This window comes from Lineus longissimus, chromosome 11 (assembly GCF_910592395.1).
Source record: "Lineus longissimus chromosome 11, tnLinLong1.2, whole genome shotgun sequence".
NCBI classification, from domain to species: domain Eukaryota; kingdom Metazoa; phylum Nemertea; class Pilidiophora; order Heteronemertea; family Lineidae; genus Lineus; species Lineus longissimus.
Genome location: NC_088318.1, coordinates 14,753,954 through 14,777,740, shown reverse-complemented (window position 1 = coordinate 14,777,740; position 23,787 = coordinate 14,753,954). Strand labels below are relative to the sequence as shown.

General features: G+C 40.2%; 4 protein-coding genes across 6 annotated transcripts; 1 reads left to right on the top strand and 3 right to left on the bottom strand.

Moving 5' to 3' along the window:
• Positions 1-2,097: 2,097 nt before the first annotated feature.
• On the bottom strand, positions 2,098-7,762 carry LOC135495806 (cyclic nucleotide-binding domain-containing protein 1-like). Of its 2 annotated transcripts, none has more exons than XM_064784744.1 (13): positions 7,721-7,762; positions 6,935-7,162; positions 6,469-6,527; positions 6,033-6,213; positions 5,541-5,689; positions 5,078-5,226; positions 4,597-4,667; positions 4,344-4,422; positions 3,969-4,101; positions 3,586-3,695; positions 3,196-3,346; positions 2,954-3,021; positions 2,098-2,607 (listed from the first exon to the last, which is right to left on the bottom strand). In XM_064784744.1, exons 2-13 carry the CDS (start codon positions 7,120-7,122, stop codon positions 2,479-2,481), a joined length of 1,467 nt encoding a protein of 488 aa, XP_064640814.1. In that variant the 5' UTR covers positions 7,123-7,162; positions 7,721-7,762; the 3' UTR covers positions 2,098-2,478. The 2 variants fall into 2 exon arrangements, with proteins under 2 accessions (XP_064640814.1, XP_064640815.1); XM_064784745.1 differs by lacking the exon at positions 7,721-7,762 and adding an exon at positions 7,454-7,708.
• A 2,095-nt stretch (positions 7,763-9,857) lies between these two features.
• On the bottom strand, positions 9,858-13,667 carry LOC135496188 (inositol monophosphatase 1-like). 2 transcript variants are annotated; one of them, XM_064785358.1, is made up of 8 exons: positions 13,513-13,667; positions 13,012-13,145; positions 12,587-12,691; positions 12,189-12,234; positions 11,855-11,963; positions 11,314-11,419; positions 10,868-11,019; positions 9,858-10,430 (listed from the first exon to the last, which is right to left on the bottom strand). In XM_064785358.1, the coding sequence occupies exons 1-8, from the start codon at positions 13,582-13,584 to the stop codon at positions 10,324-10,326; spliced, it is 831 nt and encodes a 276-aa protein (XP_064641428.1). In that variant the 5' UTR covers positions 13,585-13,667; the 3' UTR covers positions 9,858-10,323. The 2 variants fall into 2 exon arrangements, with proteins under 2 accessions (XP_064641428.1, XP_064641429.1); XM_064785359.1 differs by lacking the exon at positions 13,513-13,667 and adding an exon at positions 13,469-13,494.
• Positions 13,668-14,108: 441 nt separating this feature from the next.
• LOC135496187 (unconventional prefoldin RPB5 interactor-like) lies at positions 14,109-18,345 on the bottom strand. The gene is made up of 9 exons (XM_064785356.1): positions 17,849-18,345; positions 17,499-17,577; positions 17,183-17,318; positions 16,981-17,072; positions 16,606-16,669; positions 16,212-16,374; positions 15,636-15,885; positions 15,234-15,416; positions 14,109-14,852 (listed from the first exon to the last, which is right to left on the bottom strand). Exons 1-9 carry the CDS (start codon positions 17,938-17,940, stop codon positions 14,718-14,720), a joined length of 1,194 nt encoding a protein of 397 aa, XP_064641426.1. The 5' UTR covers positions 17,941-18,345; the 3' UTR covers positions 14,109-14,717.
• Positions 18,346-18,582: 237 nt separating this feature from the next.
• Positions 18,583-21,953, top strand: LOC135495774 (large ribosomal subunit protein uL3m-like). The gene is made up of 8 exons (XM_064784685.1): positions 18,583-18,680; positions 19,013-19,222; positions 19,537-19,765; positions 19,856-19,955; positions 20,405-20,465; positions 20,724-20,832; positions 21,075-21,152; positions 21,350-21,953. The coding sequence occupies exons 1-8, from the start codon at positions 18,586-18,588 to the stop codon at positions 21,599-21,601; spliced, it is 1,134 nt and encodes a 377-aa protein (XP_064640755.1). The 5' UTR covers positions 18,583-18,585; the 3' UTR covers positions 21,602-21,953.
• The last annotated feature ends 1,834 nt before the right edge of the window (positions 21,954-23,787 follow it).

Here is a 23,787-nt window from a genome sequence, read left to right as displayed (position 1 = left end):
TACCTGTGTTAATCTGCGGATATTTTCATACGCTTAATTATCCTTCAGGCCAGCGACATGGGCCTGCTCTTATTGTCTTTGGATTCATATTCGCTCTGGTAGGTTTCATTTGGATGAAAGTCCGACAGAATCGCGCGAGGAAGCTGCTGAAAGAAAGTAGAGAGAATCAAGTGAGAGACAGTCGGGTATCGGACTCGAGGCGGAGTTCCGCGGCGGCGAATTCAAGTGCATCAGTGAGTAGACCGCCAAGTCACGCATCGTTGGTGGCTGCAAAAACGGAGGATGTTAAACCTAAGTTGGATAAAAACGCCACCGAAAATCCTCCGGATGTTGGCACTGGACTACCAAATGATGGGTATGAGGTAGATCTTTCTGACGTCGACGAAAAGCAGGACATCGAAAAAAAATACTGAATATGACTTTGAACCCAATGCAGAGGAATATATCTGTGATTCGTGGGATCATGCTGTAGGCTACCTCTCACAAACCTTGCACGGAGGACAGAGGATATACCCTTATGATATGAAATCATTATGATATGATATCAGGAGTTAATTCCGTCTTCTTTGTGATTGATTCGGTTTCGTCAACACAACGTAGAGGCAACGACTGCAATTTGTGGAGGCGTTTCATAGGGTCTCGACAACCTGTAGATTATCATTAACGACATATACTTCACGACTAATATCACTACGTATGAAAAAAACATGCCACTGACTATTCATACACTAGTATCGACGGACGATCTTCTTGCGTACGTACGCAGGCCGTGGTCTGGACTGTTGCGTGCGCCTGCGTACTGGGGGAAGAAGTACTGCCATCGGAAAGTTGTTCGTTCTTACTAAATAAAATGAACGGTGGAAAACACTGTCTATAGCAAGGAGCACTGATATGTATCAATAACTTTATTCTCTCGGATTGAGACAATTAGATTGTTTTATACGAACGTGTCTGTCGTTGTGTTAGGCTATCTGCTGTGGTTGCAATAGTAATTATTTCCGTCCAATATGAGAATAGTATGTAGATGCATTATATATTGATTGTTGATGGATAAACCAAAAATAACATGTTTTAGTGTAAGTCGACCATTATCTTTTCTTAAAAATGTTCAGTCTAGCTCATGTTATATACAACACTTCATCAATCATCCTGAACCTCATGATCTTTACTCCCTTTAAGCAAAGTGGAGCTGCCTCGCCCAATTCGCCGTCATGTTGCGAATGTTTCATCTCTCTTACCGTGATGGCAAAACAGTGGAGATTGCAGGGCTATTCGGTTTGTTTGTAACTGTCTTGTCACTGGGTCGGCTAGACGCATTACTGCATCTTACTGAACTCATCGTGTTGACAAGATGGTTGGGCAGCCAGGTACCGTTAGGTCTGGTTGTGGCTGTTGTGGCCCTCACTGTGTCCGCCAAACAACTGAGCAGCCATGCCCGATTCTCCTGGCGATTCGGTCTGGTTGTGACAAGTCCATCTCTCTCACCGTGTTGGCATGACAGAGGCAGTCCCGAAACTGATAATGAATGTTGTCTCTTCAAGGCTACTGGTTGTGACGAAGTAACCACTGCTCAGTGAGAATAGAAAACTTATCAAACTTATCACCGTTTTGGCAAGACGCTGGGGAGTTGTTGGGCCCGACTTGATGGAAAGCTCATCTCTCACATCGTGTGGGCAAGACGGCAGTGTAGCCATGTCCCATTTGGCCTGTGGTTCTGACAGTCTCATATCTCTTACAAGACGATGGAGTTGCAATGGCCGATCAATTTAGTATGGTTGCGACTGTCTCAATACACTCACAGTGTCGGCAAGACGGCGAAGCTGACATGGCCGATTCAGTCTTGTTAGTGTGACTTTCTCATTTCCATTACCCTCTTTGAAAGACGGAGAAGCTGCCAGGTCCAATCCGTGGCTGTTCCATCTCTCCCACAATTTGTGCGACAATATGGAACAGCCAGGGCCGGTCTGGTTTTGATCGTCCCACATCTCTCCTTGAATTGTTGGAAAGTACGAGCCTCATAATTGGGGACTCCAGGGACAAGGCGAATTTTCACGTCCAACAAATGGTGCAAACAAAGAATTTAAGTACTTCCTCCCCTCCTTTATTTACAAAATGAAGTATCACAGCATGCCGAATAATATATCACAACATTACAAAATAATTTCACAAACATTTTATCATAATATTAACATTTTGTGCAATGCACAAAGAAAAATATGATCACAGGGTTTAAAGTAGGAAGAGTTCATCTAATCCTGAACAAAACATGTTCCATATTTTAAACTCAACTTCATAAATTACAAGAATCATTGTTCATTCAACCTTTTTATTGCATCCTTAGCTCAGTCTCTTACATTGTTTCTTCTTGCTGGAGTTTTTCGATCTAAAACCTTCTCACTCTCATTATCTCTCTCAATATCTCATCTCCTAATCCCTTTACTCAAGAGGACTCATCATTTTTTAATCAATCGTGCTGCCTCACTTAGCCCACTTTCCATATCCAGGTCTAATGGCTCGGGAGTTGATTACATCGACCACGACATTGTGTTTAAATTCATTCCATTCTCGTTTTAATTCCTGTTGAATATATTCCTCGTGGATCTCATCCTGCAACCATAGGAACAATGAGAAATATTTATATATGTACATAATAGATAAAGTTACCTATGTGATTATTGGCTTGACCTTTTCTGACGGAGTATCCTCCTGTTACATATGAGTATCCAGTTTCTGCACCGCCGATATATCTGCGAGGTTTTCTTCAATAGGAAATTAGTTATATACTGGTAATGTAGGATGAAACCAGGGCCCCATGAGGAAACCTACCCTGTGGAAAAAGTCCTGCTCTATCAGATAAAGAAGGCTTTTCTGGGAATCATAGCGACAGAAGCTTGTTGATGTTGGTATCAACCCACTTTAACCACTCTTTTCAACAAGGATTAGGAAAACTTACCTCATTAGCATCTCCAAATGTTTTCTTGCTCGACTGTCGCAGCAACTGGACAGTCACATCATCGATTTCTGAAAGACACAATGGTTGCTTTAGTGGAAGGAAATGTACTGTTCAGTCAGAGAGAGTCGCTCTCTCCATCACTGACCAAGTAACAAAGATACAATGTTAGAGGTGACCGTGTAAACATTGATTTCGAACTCCAGGTCTTACTCCAGCGCCATGACAGATATTAGCAGCCTTACCATGAAGTTTAGTAGGTTCAATGACACCCAATTCCAGCGTAGATGCAGTCACTAAGGAACATGTAATCGGCTCATCATCCAGTACACTGATTTCACCAAATGAATCAGACTTCTGAAGTTTGCCAATCACCACTTGTTTTGTTTTGTTTTTCTGAAAAGAAACAGCAGTTACCGGTACTTATTGGACAGAAAATCAAAACCATTTGTTGGATGATAAAAACCAGTTAAATTACCAAGTGTGTTTCAAATAAAATGCATTTTTGTTGGGCAGTCACCTGGAGCTCACCAATCAAACCCCTATGGGCGTTGCTGCTCAGCAGGCACCAAGGACACTCTCAGAGTCCCTATGGTCTATGTCCAGTAATGCAAGTTGCAGATGATCAATTTTACCTGTTTTCCATTCTTCAGCGTGTGTACGATTTCAACTTTCCTCAGCACATGACACTCTCCAGACTTGATGAAGGCAATGAATGGAGATCGGTACCCTTCACTCACGATAACTAAAATCGGAAAAAGGACAAGTTAGGATACATTTTGATACATAGTGCAAGCGGTTTCATCATTTTCATCAAGATTTTCACAATACTACGGAAACCCTTCGACTTTCTCCGTCATTGTCTTGTTGTACACTTTGTTGCTGCCACTCCACAGTCCAGAGACCCACTGTGTAGACAAGGATGATAATCATCCCACAGTGCTTGAATCAAGTACCGGTACAGAAAATGGAACGAACATTATATAAAAGCTAATTATCATTTCTATTATTTCGTTACCTGTATTAGCAGGGAAGGTAGTCCATTCAATGAGATTAGCAACTTTCAGCAATGGCTGTCTGGACCACAGTTTATAGTTTTCACATGATTGCAATAGATTCATCTTCTCGGTTTTGTCCCTTGTTTCAATTTGCTGAAACGAAATAACATCTTAGATAATCAGGAGAAGTCACAAGAAAAGAATCTGATTTGATGCACGTCTAGAATTAATCATAACAACATCTTGGTACAATACTGCAACCTATCAAATTGCTGCTAGGGATAACTCTTTTGAAATTTTTGAGTGGAGACTGGTCAGAACTTTTAAGTAACACAATATCCACACAGAGGGCAATTCAGATGTGCTTGAGTTAAGACATAGGTGAAAATACTAACTTCTATGACCTTGGTGTAGTCAGAAGTAGTTATCTTGAGGAATTCACATACAGGCTCCGCCGTCACTGCACTCAAAACTCTGTCAAATAAAAGTTCATGAAAGTTAACAAGATATTGAGAAAATATTCCATCTTCGTGGCTATTTCTGTCACGAAATATAAACTCGATAGCATCACGATTGGTAATTGATCCCTGTGATGTCAAACCTTAAAGCTACCACCAGGAGAAAGATGGGATAACATATTTCACCTACCTGCTATTTGGCTCTCTACCTTCCAACTTTTTTAATGTTCCAAAACACTTTCCCACTCCCAGAAGCTCAGACTAAAAAAGAAGGTTAAACGATGTCATCGGTGCCTCTTTTTATGCCTCCAATTGATCCCAGCTGATTATTAGACCCTTTTGTTACACCAAACTATGGTTAATGGACCATGGTAGTTTCACTGGTGGTTCTTTCATTTCAATGCACTGTGCAATGGACAGGATGCAAAGGTAATGCTAAAACAGACGTTGAGAGTTAGCAGGCCAAAAACTAGACACAGGTAAATCTTGGCCACCTTATTAAACGCTCGAGTAGGCATGGTGTAGGCATGATGGATAAAACATGATCTGCCTTCTGTAGACTTTCTGATCCCTTTCCACTATCCCTTGATGTTGATGATTACATCAGAAATTCAGCAACTATTCACGGTACCTCTCATGAAATATTAAATTACATGAACCCAAATACTTACAATTTTAACCTCATCTTTCCTTGGCGTTTCCAAGTCAGAGGATGGGCTAGTGATTCGTCCATTGGAATCCGTGGGAAAGTTAAGATAAACGTCACTGAGTGGACACACCGCCCCTTTCAAGATTAGGTGGAAGCCGGTGTTTCCAAAAACTAAAGCAAAAACAAAAAATTTAAAGGTAACCAATGCATTGAAGTGGAATCGACAAGAACACTAAGCAATCCTAAAACTGATTGACAAGGGTAATGCGTAATCAAATCTTTTGCAATGAAAATCATCTATTACACTTTTTTTCATTGCATCGCACATCACTCCCTCCCTTCTTGAATCAGTCTTTCTATATTTCATCTTCAAAATTAGACAAGCGATGTCACCAAACTTATGAATGCATATCGAAGGTATGGATGAATGAATGAATGAAATTAGCTTTTATAGCTTTTAACTAGCTTTAAGCTTTTAAACTTACTGGTGATACCAGGTTCCTTCCATACATCCAACTGTGCAATTACGCAGAGTTCACGGAGGACGTTGTCTGGGATGTGATCATGAATTAATGGAAATGTCTTCAGGATCTGGTAGATGGTGTCATTTTCATTTGCATTACGCTCGAACGATCTATTCAAAAAATCAAATCAAATCTACAGTGAATGAAACTTAACACACTTTCAGTTTCACAGACCAATGATGTCCCCGGCACCCTGCCCATGTCAAAACAATCAACAAAGTCCAGCGAGTATCTTGCAAATAGCTGTCACTTATTTGTGGGGTATTTTCAGCTTCATGAATTGGAAACATACAGGGGAAATCTACTTCAAATTTTTCTACCAGATTCACGAAAGACTGGACAGGGTGAGAAAGCACTGAACTATATGTATATGTAGTAAGATACAAGCCTGGCTTCAATTTTTGTAATTTTTTTAAATGATAAAATTGTTAGTGATAGTACCAGGTAACTCACATTTTCCTGAGTACTTTTCTTAGTGTTTTGATGCCCTGTTTTCTGATTTCTGCGGGATCCTCACTCTTCCTCTGTTTGTGTAGCTCTCCCAACCAATCACTGATATTATGACTCTGAGTATCAGATTCTTTCTCCTTCTCTTTTCCAACCCCAGACCGACCAAATTGGGTTTCTGTGGGCCCTGGAAATGCACAATAATCATAGTCAGCTTCCAAGATTTCTATCATGATAGCGACAGGTCCAGTGCTATGGTTCTAGAGAGCAAGCACCATTAAGTAGGGGGTTTTATTTGAAGATGAAGCGTCTTACAAAAAATCTGTCAAGGTTCAGCAATATGCTTGTTTGTCACACTGTACCCATACCTCCTGGAAGCCCACTTCTAAGCAATTTTTAAAAACAATCATACATGTAGTGAACATTTTTAATGGACATTTACCTTGGACAGATCTTGAGGAGCTAAGACTGGTCATCGAAGACGTATCCTTGTATGATAACCTGCATGAAGATAGAGAGTCTCAAAGCATGAATGATGGTGTATAAGCCTCACAAAACATATGAAAGGATGATTAGTCTCATGATCACCTTCTAGTGTCATCCACAGAGCAGTTTATCAGTCGTTCTCCTCAGCATCATTGGATCACTGGTAATCTTAATTGAGGATGGATATTTTCTGCAAGATCACCTTCTCAATTAGTTGCTTTTACTGTTTCTCCCAACCCACACAAGTTTGAAATTGTATTATTTTACCCCTATCTCAAAATGTACAAATGTGGAGAATTTTTGATCTGGGTTTCAATTTAAACAAACTGGGAAAACTGATTTTGCAGGGAGATGGTTCGGTAAGACTAAGAGTACCACCACTCAGAGAGACTGTCATTTGTAGTGAGAATAAGATTGCTTACGCTTTCAGTGGAAGTTTTCCATTTCCTCTGGAATTAGACTTTGTGGCAAAAATCTTTTTATACTCATTCATGAACGTTCGATGGGCGTCATCAGATGTTGCAGAATTGTTCCTATTCTTCAGCCCATCTATTTGGCAGAGCTCTCGTAGTTGGGGATAATCAATTGTCACTTGTTCATTTCCAGCCATGTTTCTCTTCAATTCAAGTCGCTTTCATGCAAGATCTTTCCTGAAATTGTGAATATTTGACTTTGTTGATATAATGGTGGAAATGACTAATGTTAGCATGCATTATCAACAACATATTTGTTCGACCTATATCTGCACTGTTTTAGTTAGGCTACTGAGAAAGAGTTTACGCTACGGATTATCTGAGGCACCTGCAACCAAGGCCAAGGGTGGGGAAGTGGCAGAAATTGGCTGGCAAATTAATTATGGGGTCAACCATTTGATGAATGAAGCACTGCTAACATGATTTCAGAAACACTTAAAAGCTGAACCCATATTTCACGGATTATACCTCTCAGAAAATATGTAGCTTTAGTATACGGTCATCCGGTAATCGTGTCCATACAATTTGTCAGCGGCACTGTCAGTGTCAGTCACAGTTTTGAGTGTAAGAAAAATTGACAAGAGAAAGAAATGGTACATCTCTGTCCAACGTCCACGACTATAAGTTGCGGTGCTGAGTTTACTTGGTAGAACACAAACGTGTTATTGATAAAACCTTCCTATCAAACGCAAATGTGCCCACAGCAGTTAGAATATTGAGTTTATTAACAAGCACCTGTTACAAATTTTCATCCGCCATGTCTAAACAAGCCTCGTTTTCGACTGTTTCCAACGAGTGTGACTAAGTCGCACACACCAGAGCTTGTCATGTGACTAGTTTCTCTGAATCTATTGGCCGAGCGTAAAGGTCTGTGCTTCTGACTGATAGTGTTTAGCCCCTTTGATTCCACGCTCGATCTAGCATTTTCTGTTGTTTGCATCGTTTTGGTTCAAAATGTTCTTGATGTACTATGAAAATGAATCTGGAGAGAGGATATACACTCTCAAGGTATATGACCATGCAATTGGTTACCTTTTATTGTATTACAATACTCGATATCCATAGAATAGTAGTTTTGCATTATTTGTATAAACTGAGAAAAATGCACGTGCAATGCACACGTGGTTGTATGGATCCGTTTCCTGGATGGACCTTAGCTTACCCAATTCCGGACAAAATGCTTTTCAGTATAAACAGAAAAATTTGATTCTGTTTTAAATATTTCAATTTCTTGTCTTTCAGAAAGTGGATACCGAGGGGAAGCCGACCGTCTCGGCTCACCCGTCAAGATTTTCACCCGACGATAAATACTCCCGGCACAGAGTAACAATCAAGAAACGATTTGGACTTCTGCCTACTCAGCAGTCGAAACCAGTCATGTAAAATATTCAAAGAATTTATTCTTTGTTATCATTGTCACGTACCTCAAGTCACCAGATTATGTCATCGTCCGTCGTTGGCCTTCAAGTTCATCCCTGAAAGACTTTAGAATGAATATCGTATGTGGAAAACTGAGTTTCCATAATAATATATGAAATCCTACATTATGATGTGTCATTCATAAGGACTTGTTGTGAAGCTATGACTTGAACAATACTCTATCAAGTGCATAATGTGCATGTAACTTGACCGGTACATTATGTATTAAACTGTATAAAGTTATGCAGCCAAAGGTTGGCACGCTCCAAAGGTTTGAAGGACATGATTTAATCATACACTGTAAATTAACTTGGCTACTATAGAAATTATGTATCAAAAACAATTAATTCGAAACTGATAATGCGCAATCAGAAGATTTGTTGCAGGTTTTTAGATCGTCAAATCTATTCAAAGGTGAATGAAACACCTTGGTTTTTTAGTTTGAATGTAATTAAAGAGACCAGTATTGTAACCATTGTGTTATTTCATTCTTATTCTGAATTTATTTACCAGTGGTTAAGTTCCAAGTTGGCAGTCAACTCATGGTTTTCCAGTTTGAAGGTAATTTTAGATACTGCAATATGATTGCATTGACTACGATGCCTACGGATACAGTCACAAATAGCAGCTTCATGCCTCGACCTTAGAAGGCAGAAATGGATTCACTTTTGGTTGATTGGAGCCATCACAACCATGCATTGTTAATAGGTTTGAATTAACAGGCACTGGCATATTCAGGCAAATGGTGCAGTCTCGCAGGGATGTAACTGACTATCGCCACCAGTTTTTTAAGGTTGCCAGAACATCCAGCTTTTACATGGTTGCAACCCACTTACATGTATCACTGTCTTACAAGCCCGACACAGCCAGTTGGATCAGGCTCACAACCAGTCGTGAGGTTTGAAAAGGCCTGTAATAACCCTTGTACTAGCTTTAAACAGTTAATCACAACCTGTCTTGCTTTTGTAGGACAGTATGTTATCAGTTTTGCCAAGGCTGAACACTCTCACCTCCAGTCTTGGACCTATCTCACTTGGTTAGTTTTACAGATTGTCATAGGAGTAACCTGACATCACCAGGGATCCCTCATAGTGGAATACTGTCAATATCTTATAAATTGAAGAATGGAACAGCCGCTTGTCAAAATCAGCTGAACTAGAATGGAACAGAAGCCGCACGTCCTACTCTACTCGTATTGGTAGAACACACTGTCACTAATCCTACTGAAGTGAACAGCAAATGCTCGCTCACAATCGTGAATAACATTTTATCGACAGAGAGAAAAGTTACAATTGATTCAGACTGCCAACAAAAGATTTAACCTCCGCACCGGTTTACATGATTGATCTCTCTTTAAGAGTTGGCACTCTTGCAGGATGTGGGATGCAGTTTGTTAGAGAATTGTCATTCACGTACTTAGGTTTTATTGAAGAACAACAAAGTGAAATTGTAACATATATTTATTTTATTGATGGAATATAACTTTTTAACATAAAGCAGTTGATAAAAGATGATAGCAATCACTTTCACAGTATAAAAGCAAATTCATCACAGTTCTCTCATAGAGGACAGCCATCCCGCAATGTTGAAATTTGTTGACTGATTAAAAATTAATGTTCGTCATCAGTGTGCAGCTCTTTACATAGGAAATCTGCAGCTAAACATAATTTACTACTCGAGTAACAAGATCATTTGAAGATTTTTTTTTCTTTCTCCTATGGCTACAAACAACATACATTAACATACATTAACAACATATATTTCTACAAATGAAAGTTATTTCCCAATGAATGTGTAATTAAAATCTACTTCCATCCTACCCCTCTCACAAGAAGGGGACAGGAAAGATGCAGTCAAAAGCCTCAATGCTGCAATTAACAAACTCCTAATTTCTAGCACCTACAGTTTTTTACAGTTGCTCAGTCACTTGGGAAGTGTACAATTGTGATATCCTTGACCATGTCTTGTGCAAGTTTTTTGCTTGAAGTCACCAGGCAACTGCGTTCCAAGATGTTAAGTGTACTCCCTGCAAATGTTGTGGGTAATACAAAATTAAGTTTAGGAAAAAAAATTAATTAATTCAAAAACAAGCTCTTTCAATCAAACAACCGTGGTGCTGCTAAAATTTATTGTCTTCAGGGCGGTTGCTCCTCTACCCTTAGTGTGTCCCCGGCCGGTGTGGAATCGTTCTCAGAGTCAGTTAGTTATTGTGCTGCTTTTTGTAAGAATGAGCATGTTGGATCGGTAATACACTGGTAAGAAACATTTTAAGACTTGAGTCATTCGGATGCCCACTTTGGGCGCCAATATAAGATTGGAGTTGTACTTCGGCTATCTCATTGAACAGGGGCACGAATAACTCTGGTCTAAATAATAGAATATATCTATCATGATTAATCCCAATCGTAGATTCTATGACAGAAACTTATGCCTGTGTATCTGAAACCTCGCCTTACGACTTACCATCTGGCCCACAGAGGGTACCACCAGCCTCCTCGACAATGATCACTCCGGCTGCCATATCCCAGCAATGGATACCAAACTCATAGTAGGCATCTGCCGCACCACATGCCACCAGACACATGGACAGTGCCGCAGAACCAATAGCACGTATCCTAGAAGTTGAAGACAAAAACTTCTTTAGAAGATAGGTTATATCTGAGTGGTAATGGATTTTTGGAGTTATGTTTGAGACTGTGAGAGTTAAACCTGTTGACTTTTCAAGTATGCAACTTTGGTTTAGACGGCCCTGTAACAGTACTTTCAATCTGATTTTCTTTTGCACTGCAATGTATTCTACTTTTGTGAATTTGGCCAATAGCAAAAAAATTTAAATGCAAACGAAAATTTCTTAAATGTACAGTGGCTGGAGATTGAAGGACAAAAATTGTGACTTCTCTTCCACTTACCCTCGACTGTGTTTCTTGTGGCGTCTCATATTTTCATAATGACAATCAATATCCTCATTTTTAGCACACGCACCTGTGTCAATTATCAACAGCGCTTGACTATAATCTGAAAAGTAGTAGAATAGGTTGTTGCAAATTATATGCATATCATGGCCTTTCCCGTTCACATATCTTTTCAATAATTAGCTATTAAAGCTATTTTACATTTGACAATCTCTGTTAGTTAGGTATCACAGTTCAATTAGTCCCTCTGAGCATCATTGAACTATCTAATGGTTGTAAGCCCAGCAGTCAACCACTATAGGCCTGTTTATGTAGATGCTGTCCTGGACTTTTCAGATTTTTGCCAAGGGTGCCAAGGGTGAATCAGTTTACCCAGTGAGCTTTGATTGTACATTCATGACGAACAAGTCATTCAATCGTGATATGAAAGTTACTGCATTTAAAGGCAGGCCATTGATTGTCCCAACCAAAAGAGGGATTTACAACGATATTTGGGAAAACAAGAAATTTTAGGCCCCTCTGTGATAAATATTTGTACCATTGCACCCAGAAACATGTATCTTCTTGTCATTACAGAATGCTCCATGACCTGCCCTCGCTGTGTACATGTCATCAAGGACTGGGTTGTAAATGATGCCGATCATTGCCTGAAAGTTTCATGGAGAACAGATATAAACAAGAATGAAAAAAAGAGTAGTTTCTTGATAGGACATACAGGTAAAAGAAATGCCCAGAATATTGTGGTGTGAACAATGAGTGAACCAGGCTGTTTTCAACACTGAACTGTTGTTGCTTGTAACAGAAGATTTTTGCAATGCCTCATTCCAATGAAGCAGGCCTATGAAAATAGAAACGCTACTAGGTTTGCTCACCTTTTTGTTCACAAGAAAACCTATTGATATGCAAGTGAAGGGAAATCTGAAAAAAAGAAACGGCCATCGATCAGGACAAAATTATTAGCAGTTAATGGGAGCAACGCAGGGTGATATCAACATGAAATATTGCAGGAGATCATATTTTATTCAGGAAGCCTGTGGGTGATGTTCCTATATATTCCATGAGAATTGCCAAACAGCTTTGAATTCTGATAGCTGGAGATTTATTTCTTGAGGGTGTTACATTTCCTCCATCTTGTACCAAAAGCCAGATCATATCTACACATTAGCATGACAATGTTTATACATGTAGAAGACCCTGCACTCTTGACAAGTTGGTTTTTCTCATTCAAGCACCAATGAGAACTGGCCCAAAGAACAAGACACACACTTACGTATGAACAAAATTTGTTGTGCCATCTATGGGGTCTATGATCCAGGTTGGCCTATCTGTCAGTTCACATTGAGCACCAGCCGATGTTGATTCTTCTCCAATGAAACTAAATGAGGAAAATATTGGTCACATCCACCCTGAAGACACAATGAGACATGTTGTGAATGTCCCAGTGCTTTGTCTCATCCCTTTTGTGTAAGTTGTCACAAGCATACACTCCATACATGTGTAGTCTTAAAGGGAGACTATAGGCATATAAGCAAAGGGCAAGATAGTGACACAAAGTCGCTGATATGGGTCTGTAGCCCATTAATTGAACCCCAAGCTTCTGCTAATAGGCCTCCTTTAAAGTCCTACACCCTTTGTTAGAATTGTGAAATTTGCAATAGAATTTAAACTCAGCTTTCAGGTGTCATGATTTCTTACCAGTGACTTGGGAAAGTTTGCCTTATTGTAGAAAATAGACTGTCTTCCACCCTTTTATCAGTCTCGGTCACAAGATCTGAAAATGATGCCTTCGTCTCAACATTTTTTTTCTGGGAAAATGCATCTTTGATCATCTAAAAAGAAAATAATATGTTACTGAGAAACTATAGGCAAGAGCCAGGCCTGAGGGTAACCAGGGCTAGGCAGGACAAATCAAGTTACACAAATTAAGTCACAGATGCCTTGGAGGAATTATACTTGTCATAATGTCAAGTATAATTCCTCCAAGCAGATGCTAATGGGGTTTTAAGATCTCACCGGTTATGCATCAAAACTTTCATTGTATCAACTGTGCATACTGTGCTGGTCATCCAGAGGCCACAAACAACTTGACCCACTATCCAATGCCTATAGTTCCCCTTTAAAATAGGCCTACCCCTAGGCCCTAGTGTCTTACAAGAAAGGTCAAAGTTCATGCTGTGATTGTTGTTGCAAGTTTACCTTTCCTGCTTCAAATGCTAGCCTCTTGGCAACTTTGAAGCATTCATCGAGATCTACTTCATCTGTAGACATGTTTTTAACAGTAAAAAAAGATGATTATTCTTTAACGGAAATACAATGTATTATGTACACTGATATGTGTGTGATGTCTGCTGTTATTGGTTGTTGTTTTCGTGATGATTCCACTCTTGCCGTGTAATAGGAAAATCTGTCCGAGGGATAAATTGTCCGGGGACAATGGAATGATTTTTGATGGTGCTTTTGAAATCTAATGTATTGAAGGTCTTTCGTCTCTGTGGAATTATACTTACTCCATCACCAACAATAGGGTAGAACAATTTCAAGGGTGACATATAAAACTGTTCCATGGTGGATGGAAGTGTAATCCATCGCTTCACTCACGGACAATGACATCAGCAAAAGTGGATCTTTTCTTGGCTGATCAGTTCCCAGAAGGGGATTGCAAAAATTCTCAATTATAAATCTTACCACCATAGACTGGATGGGTAGCTGTCCTTCCAGTGTCCAAACTGTTTAGCAAGTCCAAGTGCTTCTTCATTCACAAAGAAACAAAATACACTGTGTGAAAGGCATAATCAGTTTATTGAGGCATTTTAAAACGAGGCAGTTTTTTGATACATGAGATAACATTATTGAGTTTAGCACAGACTTAGTCGTTTTAATATTACATGTTATCCATTAAGGAAGGAGAACAACGAGCCAAATTTGAGTTTTGAACTCACGTGTGGAGCATCCTTGTGCGCCCAAGCTTTTAATAGACCCCCTCCAACAGGTTCAACAATCTCAAATCCCCATTTCTTTTAGCTGTGCCCTTCTATTTATATCTTGAAGAAACACTATGACCACCATCATGGAAGTTTATGGTATTGCAACAAGTTAACAGTGATCCTGTCTTCACAATTGGGATCAATAATCACATGCAAAGAATATTAACAATAGAATCATGATGTTAAGTCGCCGATATCTGCCCTGAAAAGTGATTTTAAAATGACCATGATCCACAGAGAGCCTCCTCAACATGACAATTGAAAACACACACTGTTCAATGATGCAATGAAGAATCCAATGTAGCACTCAAACCAGGGAATTCCTGTAAACTTGTATGTCCATTTAAGCACAAATTGATCCCAGCTTGCTGTGCCTGCAGCCAAAAGTAACTACGTACAGAGAAGCAATGAAAAATGTCACCGTTGCATCTGCTGTCTCTGAGCCTTGAACTTTGACACTCGTTTCGGAGGTCCTGTATCTGTTGCTTTCAAAGAGTCTGAAACAACTGGGGTTGCCGAGGTGGCTTTTTCTACAATGGTCCCAGAGAATGCCTTAAAAAGAAAATCAATGTTTGATATAATTCCTTTTTTGTTGGACATGGTAATCAGAACTTTAACCCACAACAGCACTTTTCCACACCTTTTTTGCCGTTTTCAAAGGCCTTTGTGGTCAGTATGAATTGCAGACCTCGTAATTTATATCACAGTAAGTTGAAGTTGTTACAACAGCCTAGTTTCTCACATTAGCAGCTGTGGTCGCAAAAGGCTGATGAATCTTTGAGCAATATGAAATAAACTCTGAAAGCATCTTCAGTGTCTGGACAAATCACACTCTAGCCAAGAACTACAATTCAAGGTGAAATGGCTTGTCTATTGCAACAAACTGGGCATCTGAAACTTCATGACTATGGGAACTCCATACTTTAGACATACCGAAGCTGATCCGGGGACAATGATCTTCTCTTTCACATCGGGCGGCTTCGTATCTTGACTGGGGAATATTGATGAAGGCTCCTTAAGTATAGACTTCTGAGAGGACACAGAGCCAAAATACTTATATATGTCAGCAGGAGATTTTATATCAGACGTAGACTCATCTTCAGTGGGACTTGAATCCTGCAAAGAAAAACAGTATTGTGATCAGAAGGGGAGTAAGCTGGTCAAACAGGCATGCTTCGTCTTACTGGAGTATCCAGTCTTAAGTACCCGACACTTTGGGCACTTCCAGCAGCTGGATAAAGGGACGGTCAAAAACAAAAACATAATTTGTCCTTCCATCAAGGAAAGCATCAACAAGTACCAACTGCGTCCTCATTAGTATGAAATTTCACTCACTTTTCCAACATCTGATATTGGTGTATGTTGAATTTTTATGGTCCGAGATTTCGAGTCGCTGTGTTCTACACTCGATGCTTCCGAATCTTCTTCGTAGCCGCTGCCGTTACTATTTGTTGACGCATCAGAAGCCGCCTCATCTTTCCATCGAACCTTCTTCCCGCTATCTGTTGAATCTCGTTGTCTATCGCCCGTCACATTAAAACTACTCGGTATAAAAGTAGAACTCGTATCTGGTGTATCAGGGAGTCTGAAAAAGATTTTTTCTCTTTCATTCTTTGACTGACTGCATTAATTAACCTATATGTGTATCCAGACTGTATTGCCTTTTTCACCAAGTGCTGACAGTGCAGATTTTCGAACTGCCCAAAATGCATGAATCAAGTCCTTTTGACCATGGTTGCCTGTTGTCTATTTCAAAGCACCTTGGTTGCAATGAAGCAGTCATTTCGATGTAAAATGCAACAACACATTAGCTCCACTCCACTCCAGTCCAGCATTATAGTCGCTCGGCATATTAGACTTAACTTCAACCAACAAAGGGTCCTCAAGTTATTCAGACTTTCTAATTCCTACCTTTCTAATTCTCTGTTTGCCTTTTCCTCAAGTTCTAGTTCATCCAATCTCCGCCAGAGGTCCTCATCACTATACTCCACAGGCTTTTGGACTCCAGCAGCACCTTGTGATGCTCCTTCTTTGACTTTCTTCCTATGTAATCTTACATTCATCCTGTGGTGCTCTATAAATGAAATGAAACTTGAATGTGGAGAAACACGAAACAACTCAAAATCTATCTTTGAAGATTCTTGTCATGACGTTCTGTCTTGTGTTTTACTAATCTAATCCTAGTACACCAGACTGTATTTCTTTATATCAAACATGCCTCACATTCAGATTATGTCAATTTCTTCTCCAATAAGACCGCATCAGCAGGAGCTCTATTGGAGTTGGACTGCCTGATGCTTTTTACCTTTCCATAACTTTTCTTGTTCAGGGTCATACTCTTCTTTGATTTCAAAAACACCTTCCTGGGACTGAAAAAAAGTTACATCCAAGAAATATGGTTTGAATATCATTATTGGATCAAGAACCTTACTTTGTTCAAAATAGTTTGTTCTTCATAAACATGTAAGTTCTTCATGAACATGTAAGCACTTGAAGCACTTGTTCTGATTAGAGTAAAAATCCATCTTTTATACTTTCAACGTGATGTGTGCATTGAATGATAACAATAAATTTCTACAACAACCCTTCCTCTGTACAAGCCCTGAAAGGGTATGTGACTAATCGCACCTGCTAGCAAATTTGATTGCCCACTAACCCATAGACGCCTTGAGTAACATACCTGAGATTCATCCCTGAACACTGAAGTGAAATCCCGTCTTGAGAGCAATAACTTCTGTTGGCTTTTCAGATCGGCCATCTGTTGGTTCACCGCTGCAAAACAAAAGCTAATGTAAGCAAGAATCTTGGTTGGATGTCAAAGGCTAATTGTGCATGTCAAAGGCTAAATGTCACAATCAAAAAATCCACCCTGTTGGCCTCACCTTTCAATCTCCTTTCCACTATTTCACAAGCCTGTTTGGCCGATCGTTCAACAAACCAGTTGTCACCCAATAGCACTAAAATTTCATTGGTGTGTCGTAGCTGGCCTGGCATGAAAGCCATAGGACCAAAAGGCACCTGAAATAAATCACAGAATATGAATACAAATCATAGCATAACTGAACATGTCAGAGCAGAGGCAACTTCCCATCATTTTAAAGAGCAACTGAAGTCAAGTGACCGGACCAACACCAAGATCATAAAAAAATTCTTTCACAAAAATATCAAGACTTCGTGACTTGACAAATCAAAACTTACCATGACTTCATGAGTTACTTTATCAGGAAGAGTTTTCAGTCTATCCTGTAATGCTGTGTAATCGTTGTGGAATTTATCCCTGAAAGAATATTTAAGGCAAATCAATGAAATTAAAAGGAATTCCAGATCATGACTGATACGTTTTCTTAGATCTATTTCCATTATGACTATTCATGATTTGGCATGTTCCAATGAATAAAGTTCAAGTCAGTCATCGGCATCAGGCATTAAAGTGTCTTAAATATTATGGTGAAGACCCTGGACGGTGTACTGCGTCTTTCATTCTCATGGCCTAACAGTCAAGACTTTTTTTTATATTTTAGATTCGAAGGAACTTTCAAAACATTTACCATTTTTCCAATGCTTCCTCTGTGTTTTTTAATGCGTTGATTTGTTCTTCCTCCAGGCGGCCAACATTGGCAAAGTCATCAACTCCAGCCATTCTCTATCATACTATTCTGGTTAACCTTGACAAGGACTCGCAAAATGGTATCCTTTACATTGAAAGATAAAAATACTAGTATGAAGTACAATACAGACTACAGGTATACAAATACTGTACATACCAAGTTTCAGCAAATTTGCATACAGGTCAAGTACACTACGGCAAATACCTGGAGCCGAGGATATCTTAGTGCAAATGTACGGGGCCAGGAAAGCCAAAATTCAGTCTAATAAAAACTTGTGCAATAAACACTGTTGGTATATGAATCACAGAAACAGTTGTTTGAACAAAAACATATTCTTGCCTTGGATACTAAATTTAATGACCGTCACACCACAGAACTGGATATATTTGAGATGAAGTTTGGCGATTCTTTTCCGCACGTTTTGACATGGGCGCTGACATTTTGTGTCTGGTCAAAATGAGGAATTAGCCAACGTGACTTCGATGTATAAATGCTCGTTTTCCATATTTTAGAGGAATACTTTCATACTGAGTGCTTTCACTATATATATAATTACTTATATACAAGATATGTATTTATACTTGTTGAGCTCAATTCATTCTATACAAATTTGGCTGGATTCACTTTCCCGTCGCTTGATGTTTCTGAGTGTTACTTTTATACCCACCCGGTAAAAAATGGCCTGGTCAAGATTTTTCGTTGGAAATTACTTGGCAAATCTCAGTAATAACGTTATAAATCCGTTATTATCAGACCCAAATACATATACAAGGTACTAATCATGTCATGTAGAAGTCCCCATGTATCGTTATTTGTGGTAGATGCATTCTTGAATGTTGAAAACTTATTGGAAGGGTCAGTTTTTGCCCGGTCCCGTGAGAATTCAACCTCACCACCAGGATAATGAATCAAGAAAGGTTGTCAAATAGGCAGCAGGAAGATATAACTAAGATTCGGTAACACTTCAACAGTCGGTGCCCCACACAGTGCCATTGGAGACTGGACTGGATCGAGTCTTAAGAAATTGACCATTTCATTGAGTCTTTGATCCACCTCTACACAATATATTCCTATTTTTTATAATCATTGACTGACTTCTTCTAGGCCCCTCGTCCTCTTTGATCAACGAAGATACAGCAGAAGAACCAAGACTCCTCCAAAATGGTTGGCACGGCGATGGCCATCTGTTTCTAGTAAAGGAGAGCTCACTCCCGATAATCAGGAGTTCATAAATAAGCTTGTGATTCAAAAATACCAGAATATTGAGAGTCCACTGAAGGATGGTCCGTGGGAACGAGGAACATGGAGCCCAATGTGAGAAAATAGTTTGTTTGATACTGTTCAATTTGCATATTTTTCAGGAGGTATTTGATACTGTTAGTGTTGGGGGGGGGGAGGGGAAAGCAGGGCCACATGTGGCGTGCCGCGTCTGGTGGAGTGGTGGAATTCCACTAGACATCACTGAAAGCCATTGGCTCTGTTGTGTTTCCTGATGCTGTCTGCCATTACATTAAGCGTGTCTTTTTTTATAGCCTAAAATCTCTCAGATTCACAGGGAAAACATGCCGCATTACTTATCTTTTTGTTTCCATGACTTCACTGATTAATATATGGTGTTTTGATTCCAGGACGTTCAGATGTGGGTTGTTGGGTATCAAAATTGGTGTTCAACCTCAGTGGTTCAAAAATGGGAAGAAAATATCCACGACATTGATACAAATCGTTGACAACCATGTAATACGATATACACCTCCAGATCAACTACCAAAGAACGCCCCATACTCTGTGGTGCATCCTTCTTGGCGCGGAAAATATGGTTTCCAGGTTGTTGGAGCATTAAGCACTGATCCACAGTGGGTAAGTTTTGTCAAAATTTAGATGATTAATACTTAGAATATCTTTCATGGCCTATTTTCATATTGTTTATGTTTATTCTTTATCCTACAGTTTTCAAAAGAGTACAACAATCTGTTTAAAGATGCTGGTGTCCCACCTAAACGGAAGCTGTGTCGATTCCTAGTCACACCAGATGCAGCAGTACAACCTGGTCAGTTCTTTTGTACACCTTCTTGGTTTTGGAGTTTGAAGAAAATCTTCTATCTTGAAAAACTATGCTCCTCCAATCACATCATGAAGTGATAGGATAACATTGCTTGAAAGTATTATCCTTTTTCTCGCCTCTTTTTTCTCCTGTGTCCCTCCAGCAGTTTCCCCAAAAAAAGGAAAAGGTTTGCAGGCTAGAATTTGAAGCTTAGGGCAGCAAATGCACTTTGGCCAAGGCTGTCTTGCATTTGTCAGGGGCACGGAGGCCAACTCCGACCTATTTTTGAGGGCACCAGGGCACTTGGGGCAAGCTGGTGATGACTTTTTGGAATGCCAAATTTGAAGAGGCAGTGAGACATTTGGTAAGGGAACATGTCTAATTGCCATGATGCCACAGTTAATTTCGAGACCAGGATTTGTCCATTTATTGAGCCTATCCCTAATTATTCGCAGGTACACCTCTGTCAGTGAATCACTTCAGTGTTGGAGACTATGTCGATGTCGAGGGAAGAACGTTAGTATATCTTCTTTAATGCTGAAATAATCATTGGCAGGGTGTGAAATAGGATAGTTTTCAAACATCTTTGGCAGTGTTGTTACAGGGTGGTCCACCACACAGACCCCAAAGCACCAGTACCAGTAAGATGGGGAATCTTTCTAGAAGAAAAATAAGACCGACATATCATGATTCAGTTAAGCAGTTTTAGCTCGAGATCAAGAGCATAAATGTATCTTGGGCGTCATCATAAATTCAAGCCATTCTGTTATATAGGATTGACCATGGTTTCCAAGGTGTTGTAAAGAGATGGGGTTTCAAAGGTGGTCCAGCCTCCCACGGGAATACCAAGTGGCATCGCAGGCCAGGCTCAATCAGTGGAGGGGTAAGTTCAGGAAAGTGATTATGAATCAATTGATCAATTGCGATATTGAACATTTCAAAAGGTCTATAACACTGAAGATTCCATTTCCCAGCATTTCGGCTGTAAAATATCACTGGCTTTAATAAAAACATGTTACACTAAATGTATACTCCACGGAAGCAGTTAGAACCAAGTCCCCTGTCCTCCCCGCTCTGACACATTTCTGGTGGTAACATATTTTTTGTGTGTTGTTCCCCATCTAGGATTCGTCTAGGGTTCATAAGGGGAAAAAGATGCCTGGTCATATGGGAGAGGAGAGGCGTGAACTCCGAGGGCTCAAGGTTAGTACTGCTATTTTGCTCTTGTCTGGGCTACCAGCGCCTTGGTAATTCTGGGGAGCGTACCTTTATGAGACAAATATCTGCATAAATAGAAACCAAAAAGGTCAGATGCTCTGCTACCCTTGTCCATTTCAGAGCTATTTTATGCTGTTAGTTATGTTGTGTTTCCTTTTTAAATTGTATTTGTCTTGTTTCAGATTCTGCGCATTAATACTAAGTACAACATCTTATACGTGGTGGGCGGCAATCTACCGGGACTAACCCATGGTTATCTTAAAGTCACAGACTCTGTCCTTCATTATCGAAAGGCACAACTAATTGAAAATCCACCACCGATGCCAACGTGGCATGCAGAGGACTGCCAGGAATCATTGCCGGAGGAATTATATGATGAATCTCTGTTTCAATTTACGGATAATTCCCTACAATTGAAAGAGGAAAGTAACTGATAGACTTTGGAATATGGATGTTCTCAATTCTTTAAGAGTTTTTGGTGTCATCTTCTCAGCTTAGGAGACTTTTGTTGACTCAACATTTCTCCAATTGAAAGTACGATCTTTTTGGAATACAAGCATTTCTTAAGGAAGTTCTGTGCTTTTCAGAGATGGAGCTCACTTGTGTGAAAAAGATTAATGTGATGTCTCGTAAAGAGAGGCTGACACTAGACTAAATTCAGCCACATCTGCCATGTATCAGGTTGTGAATGAAGTATTGTATTTGACCAATCATGTTTTTGTTTAAAAAATTGAAGAAGTTATCAAAGATAATTTTGTCGTATGAACTCAAATATTAACAATGAAACAATGAAAATCAGTTTTCTTTTGTTTTCTCTGTAAACATGGGAATTTCTGAAATTGTCAATAGGGTTCGCTGTATGAGGAATATGAAACCGTACTGAGTCTGGCACAACCCAGCCCCTTTCTTTGCATACCAGACGCCAGAGGACTACAAATAATGGCCTCCTAGCTCCTATCTCTTGTCCCCCCGGTATGACAAGTAGTTCAGAATGAGTCATGGACGGACAACCAGTTCAGAGACAGTGACACAACTGGTCTAGTGACGACATGATAAGTGTTGACCTCCCAGCTTCAGCCTGTGGTCCCCCTGGCATTACAACTACTTCAGAATGAGTCATGGACGGACAACCAGTTCAGAGACAGTGTTGACAGTCCCACAACCAGTCTAATGACGACATGGTCAGTCCAAACTTCAGCCTGTAGCCCCCTAGCATTACAACTACATGTACTTCAGAATATTATCATCACTGGTAAAGACTACAAATAACGACCTCCTTGCTCCTGCCTGTAGTCCCCCTTGCATGGCAACTACTTTTTAGAAGGAGGCATGGACGGACACAATCAGGTCAGGGATGGTATATACAGTAACACAAAGACAACAGGACAACCAGTTTTAAGTCTGCATGGACAGCAACAGAAACAAGTCCTCATGGACAGTAACAACGAGTTCAGAGACCCCATTCGGAGACGGCATGGACAGGATCACGGCACTATTGACAGTAAGCAACCAATCCAAGAAGAGCATGGTAACAAACTGTTCAGAGACCACACGGACGATCACACAACCAGTTTTAAAACAGCACAGGTTGATGAACAACCAGTTTGAAGAGGGCATATATGGAGAGTAAACCAACTATTCCAGGGACAGTATGTTCAGTATCACAACCAGTCTAGAGACTGCATGGACAATAACACGAGTTTGAAAACGGCATGTATGCAGCCGGTAGACCAACCTGTTTGAATACAACATGGACGATAAAACAACCAGTTTGAAGAGAGCATGGACAGTAAAGTAACCAGTCCAGGGACAGTATCACAACCAGTCCAGAGACCGCATGGATGATATCACTGCACAACCAGTTTGAAGATAGCATACATGTAGACAGCCGGTAGAACAACCAGTTTGAAGAGAGCATGGACAGTAAAGTAATCAGTCCAGGGACAGTATCACAACCAGTCCAGAGACCGCATGGATGATATCACTGCACAACCACTTTGAATATAGCATGGAAAAGAGTCTAGGGACTGCATGGTCAGTATCAAAACCAGTTCAGCAGGACATCATGGTCAGCACCAAGTCCAACCCGGGAATAGTGTTTAAAGTGACACTGTACTTCAGAATGAGTCATGACGGACAACCAGTTCAAAGACAGTGTGAACAGTGACACAAGTGACGACATGGTCAGTTGACCTCCAAGCTCCGGCCTGTAGTCGATTAGCATGACAACTACTTCAGAATGGGTCATGGACGGACAACCAGTTCACAGACAGTGTGGACAGCGACTCAACCAGTAAGTGACGACATGGTCAGTTCACCTCCAAGCTCCGGCCTGTAATGGACAGACAACAAGTTCAGAGGCAGTGACACAACCAGTTCAGTGAGAACATGATCAGTAACATAACTCTTTTATTGGGACAGTATGTACGGTAACACAACCAGTTTGAAGACCACATGGACTCTCACAACAGTGCTTCAAAACCATGCTGTATAAGACAAATAACAACCTCCTCGCTCCTCTGCCTGTAGTCCCCCTTGCATGGCAACTACTTTTTAGAAGGAGGCATGAACGGACACAATTAGGTCAGGGATGGCATATACCGATACAGTAACACAAAGA

Coding starts and splice junctions, on each gene's coding strand:
- LOC135495806 (XM_064784744.1), bottom strand. CDS start 7,122: ATGGCTGGAAATGAACAAGTGACAATTGATTATCCCCAACTACGAGAG. Junction 3,347..3,585: donor CGCTGAAGAATGGAAAACAG/GTAAAATTGATC, acceptor GTTTCTTTTCAG/AAAAACAAAACAAAACAAGT. Junction 3,022..3,195: donor TGAACCTACTAAACTTCATG/GTAAGGCTGCTA, acceptor TGTGTCTTTCAG/AAATCGATGATGTGACTGTC.
- LOC135495774 (XM_064784685.1), top strand. CDS start 18,586: ATGGCCTGGTCAAGATTTTTCGTTGGAAATTACTTGGCAAATCTCAGT. Junction 20,466..20,723: donor GTCGATGTCGAGGGAAGAAC/GTTAGTATATCT, acceptor TCTGTTATATAG/GATTGACCATGGTTTCCAAG. Junction 21,153..21,349: donor GTGAACTCCGAGGGCTCAAG/GTTAGTACTGCT, acceptor GTCTTGTTTCAG/ATTCTGCGCATTAATACTAA.
- LOC135496187 (XM_064785356.1), bottom strand. CDS start 17,940: ATGGCTGGAGTTGATGACTTTGCCAATGTTGGCCGCCTGGAGGAAGAA. Junction 16,670..16,980: donor TGTTCAGGGATGAATCTCAG/GTATGTTACTCA, acceptor ACTTTTTTTCAG/TCCCAGGAAGGTGTTTTTGA. Junction 15,417..15,635: donor CAATATCAGATGTTGGAAAA/GTGAGTGAAATT, acceptor TTTTCTTTGCAG/GATTCAAGTCCCACTGAAGA.
- LOC135496188 (XM_064785358.1), bottom strand. CDS start 13,584: ATGTCTACAGATGAAGTAGATCTCGATGAATGCTTCAAAGTTGCCAAG. Junction 13,146..13,512: donor TAGCATTTGAAGCAGGAAAG/GTAAACTTGCAA, acceptor TTTTCTTTTTAG/ATGATCAAAGATGCATTTTC. Junction 10,431..10,867: donor TACCCTCTGTGGGCCAGATG/GTAAGTCGTAAG, acceptor CAACATTTGCAG/GGAGTACACTTAACATCTTG.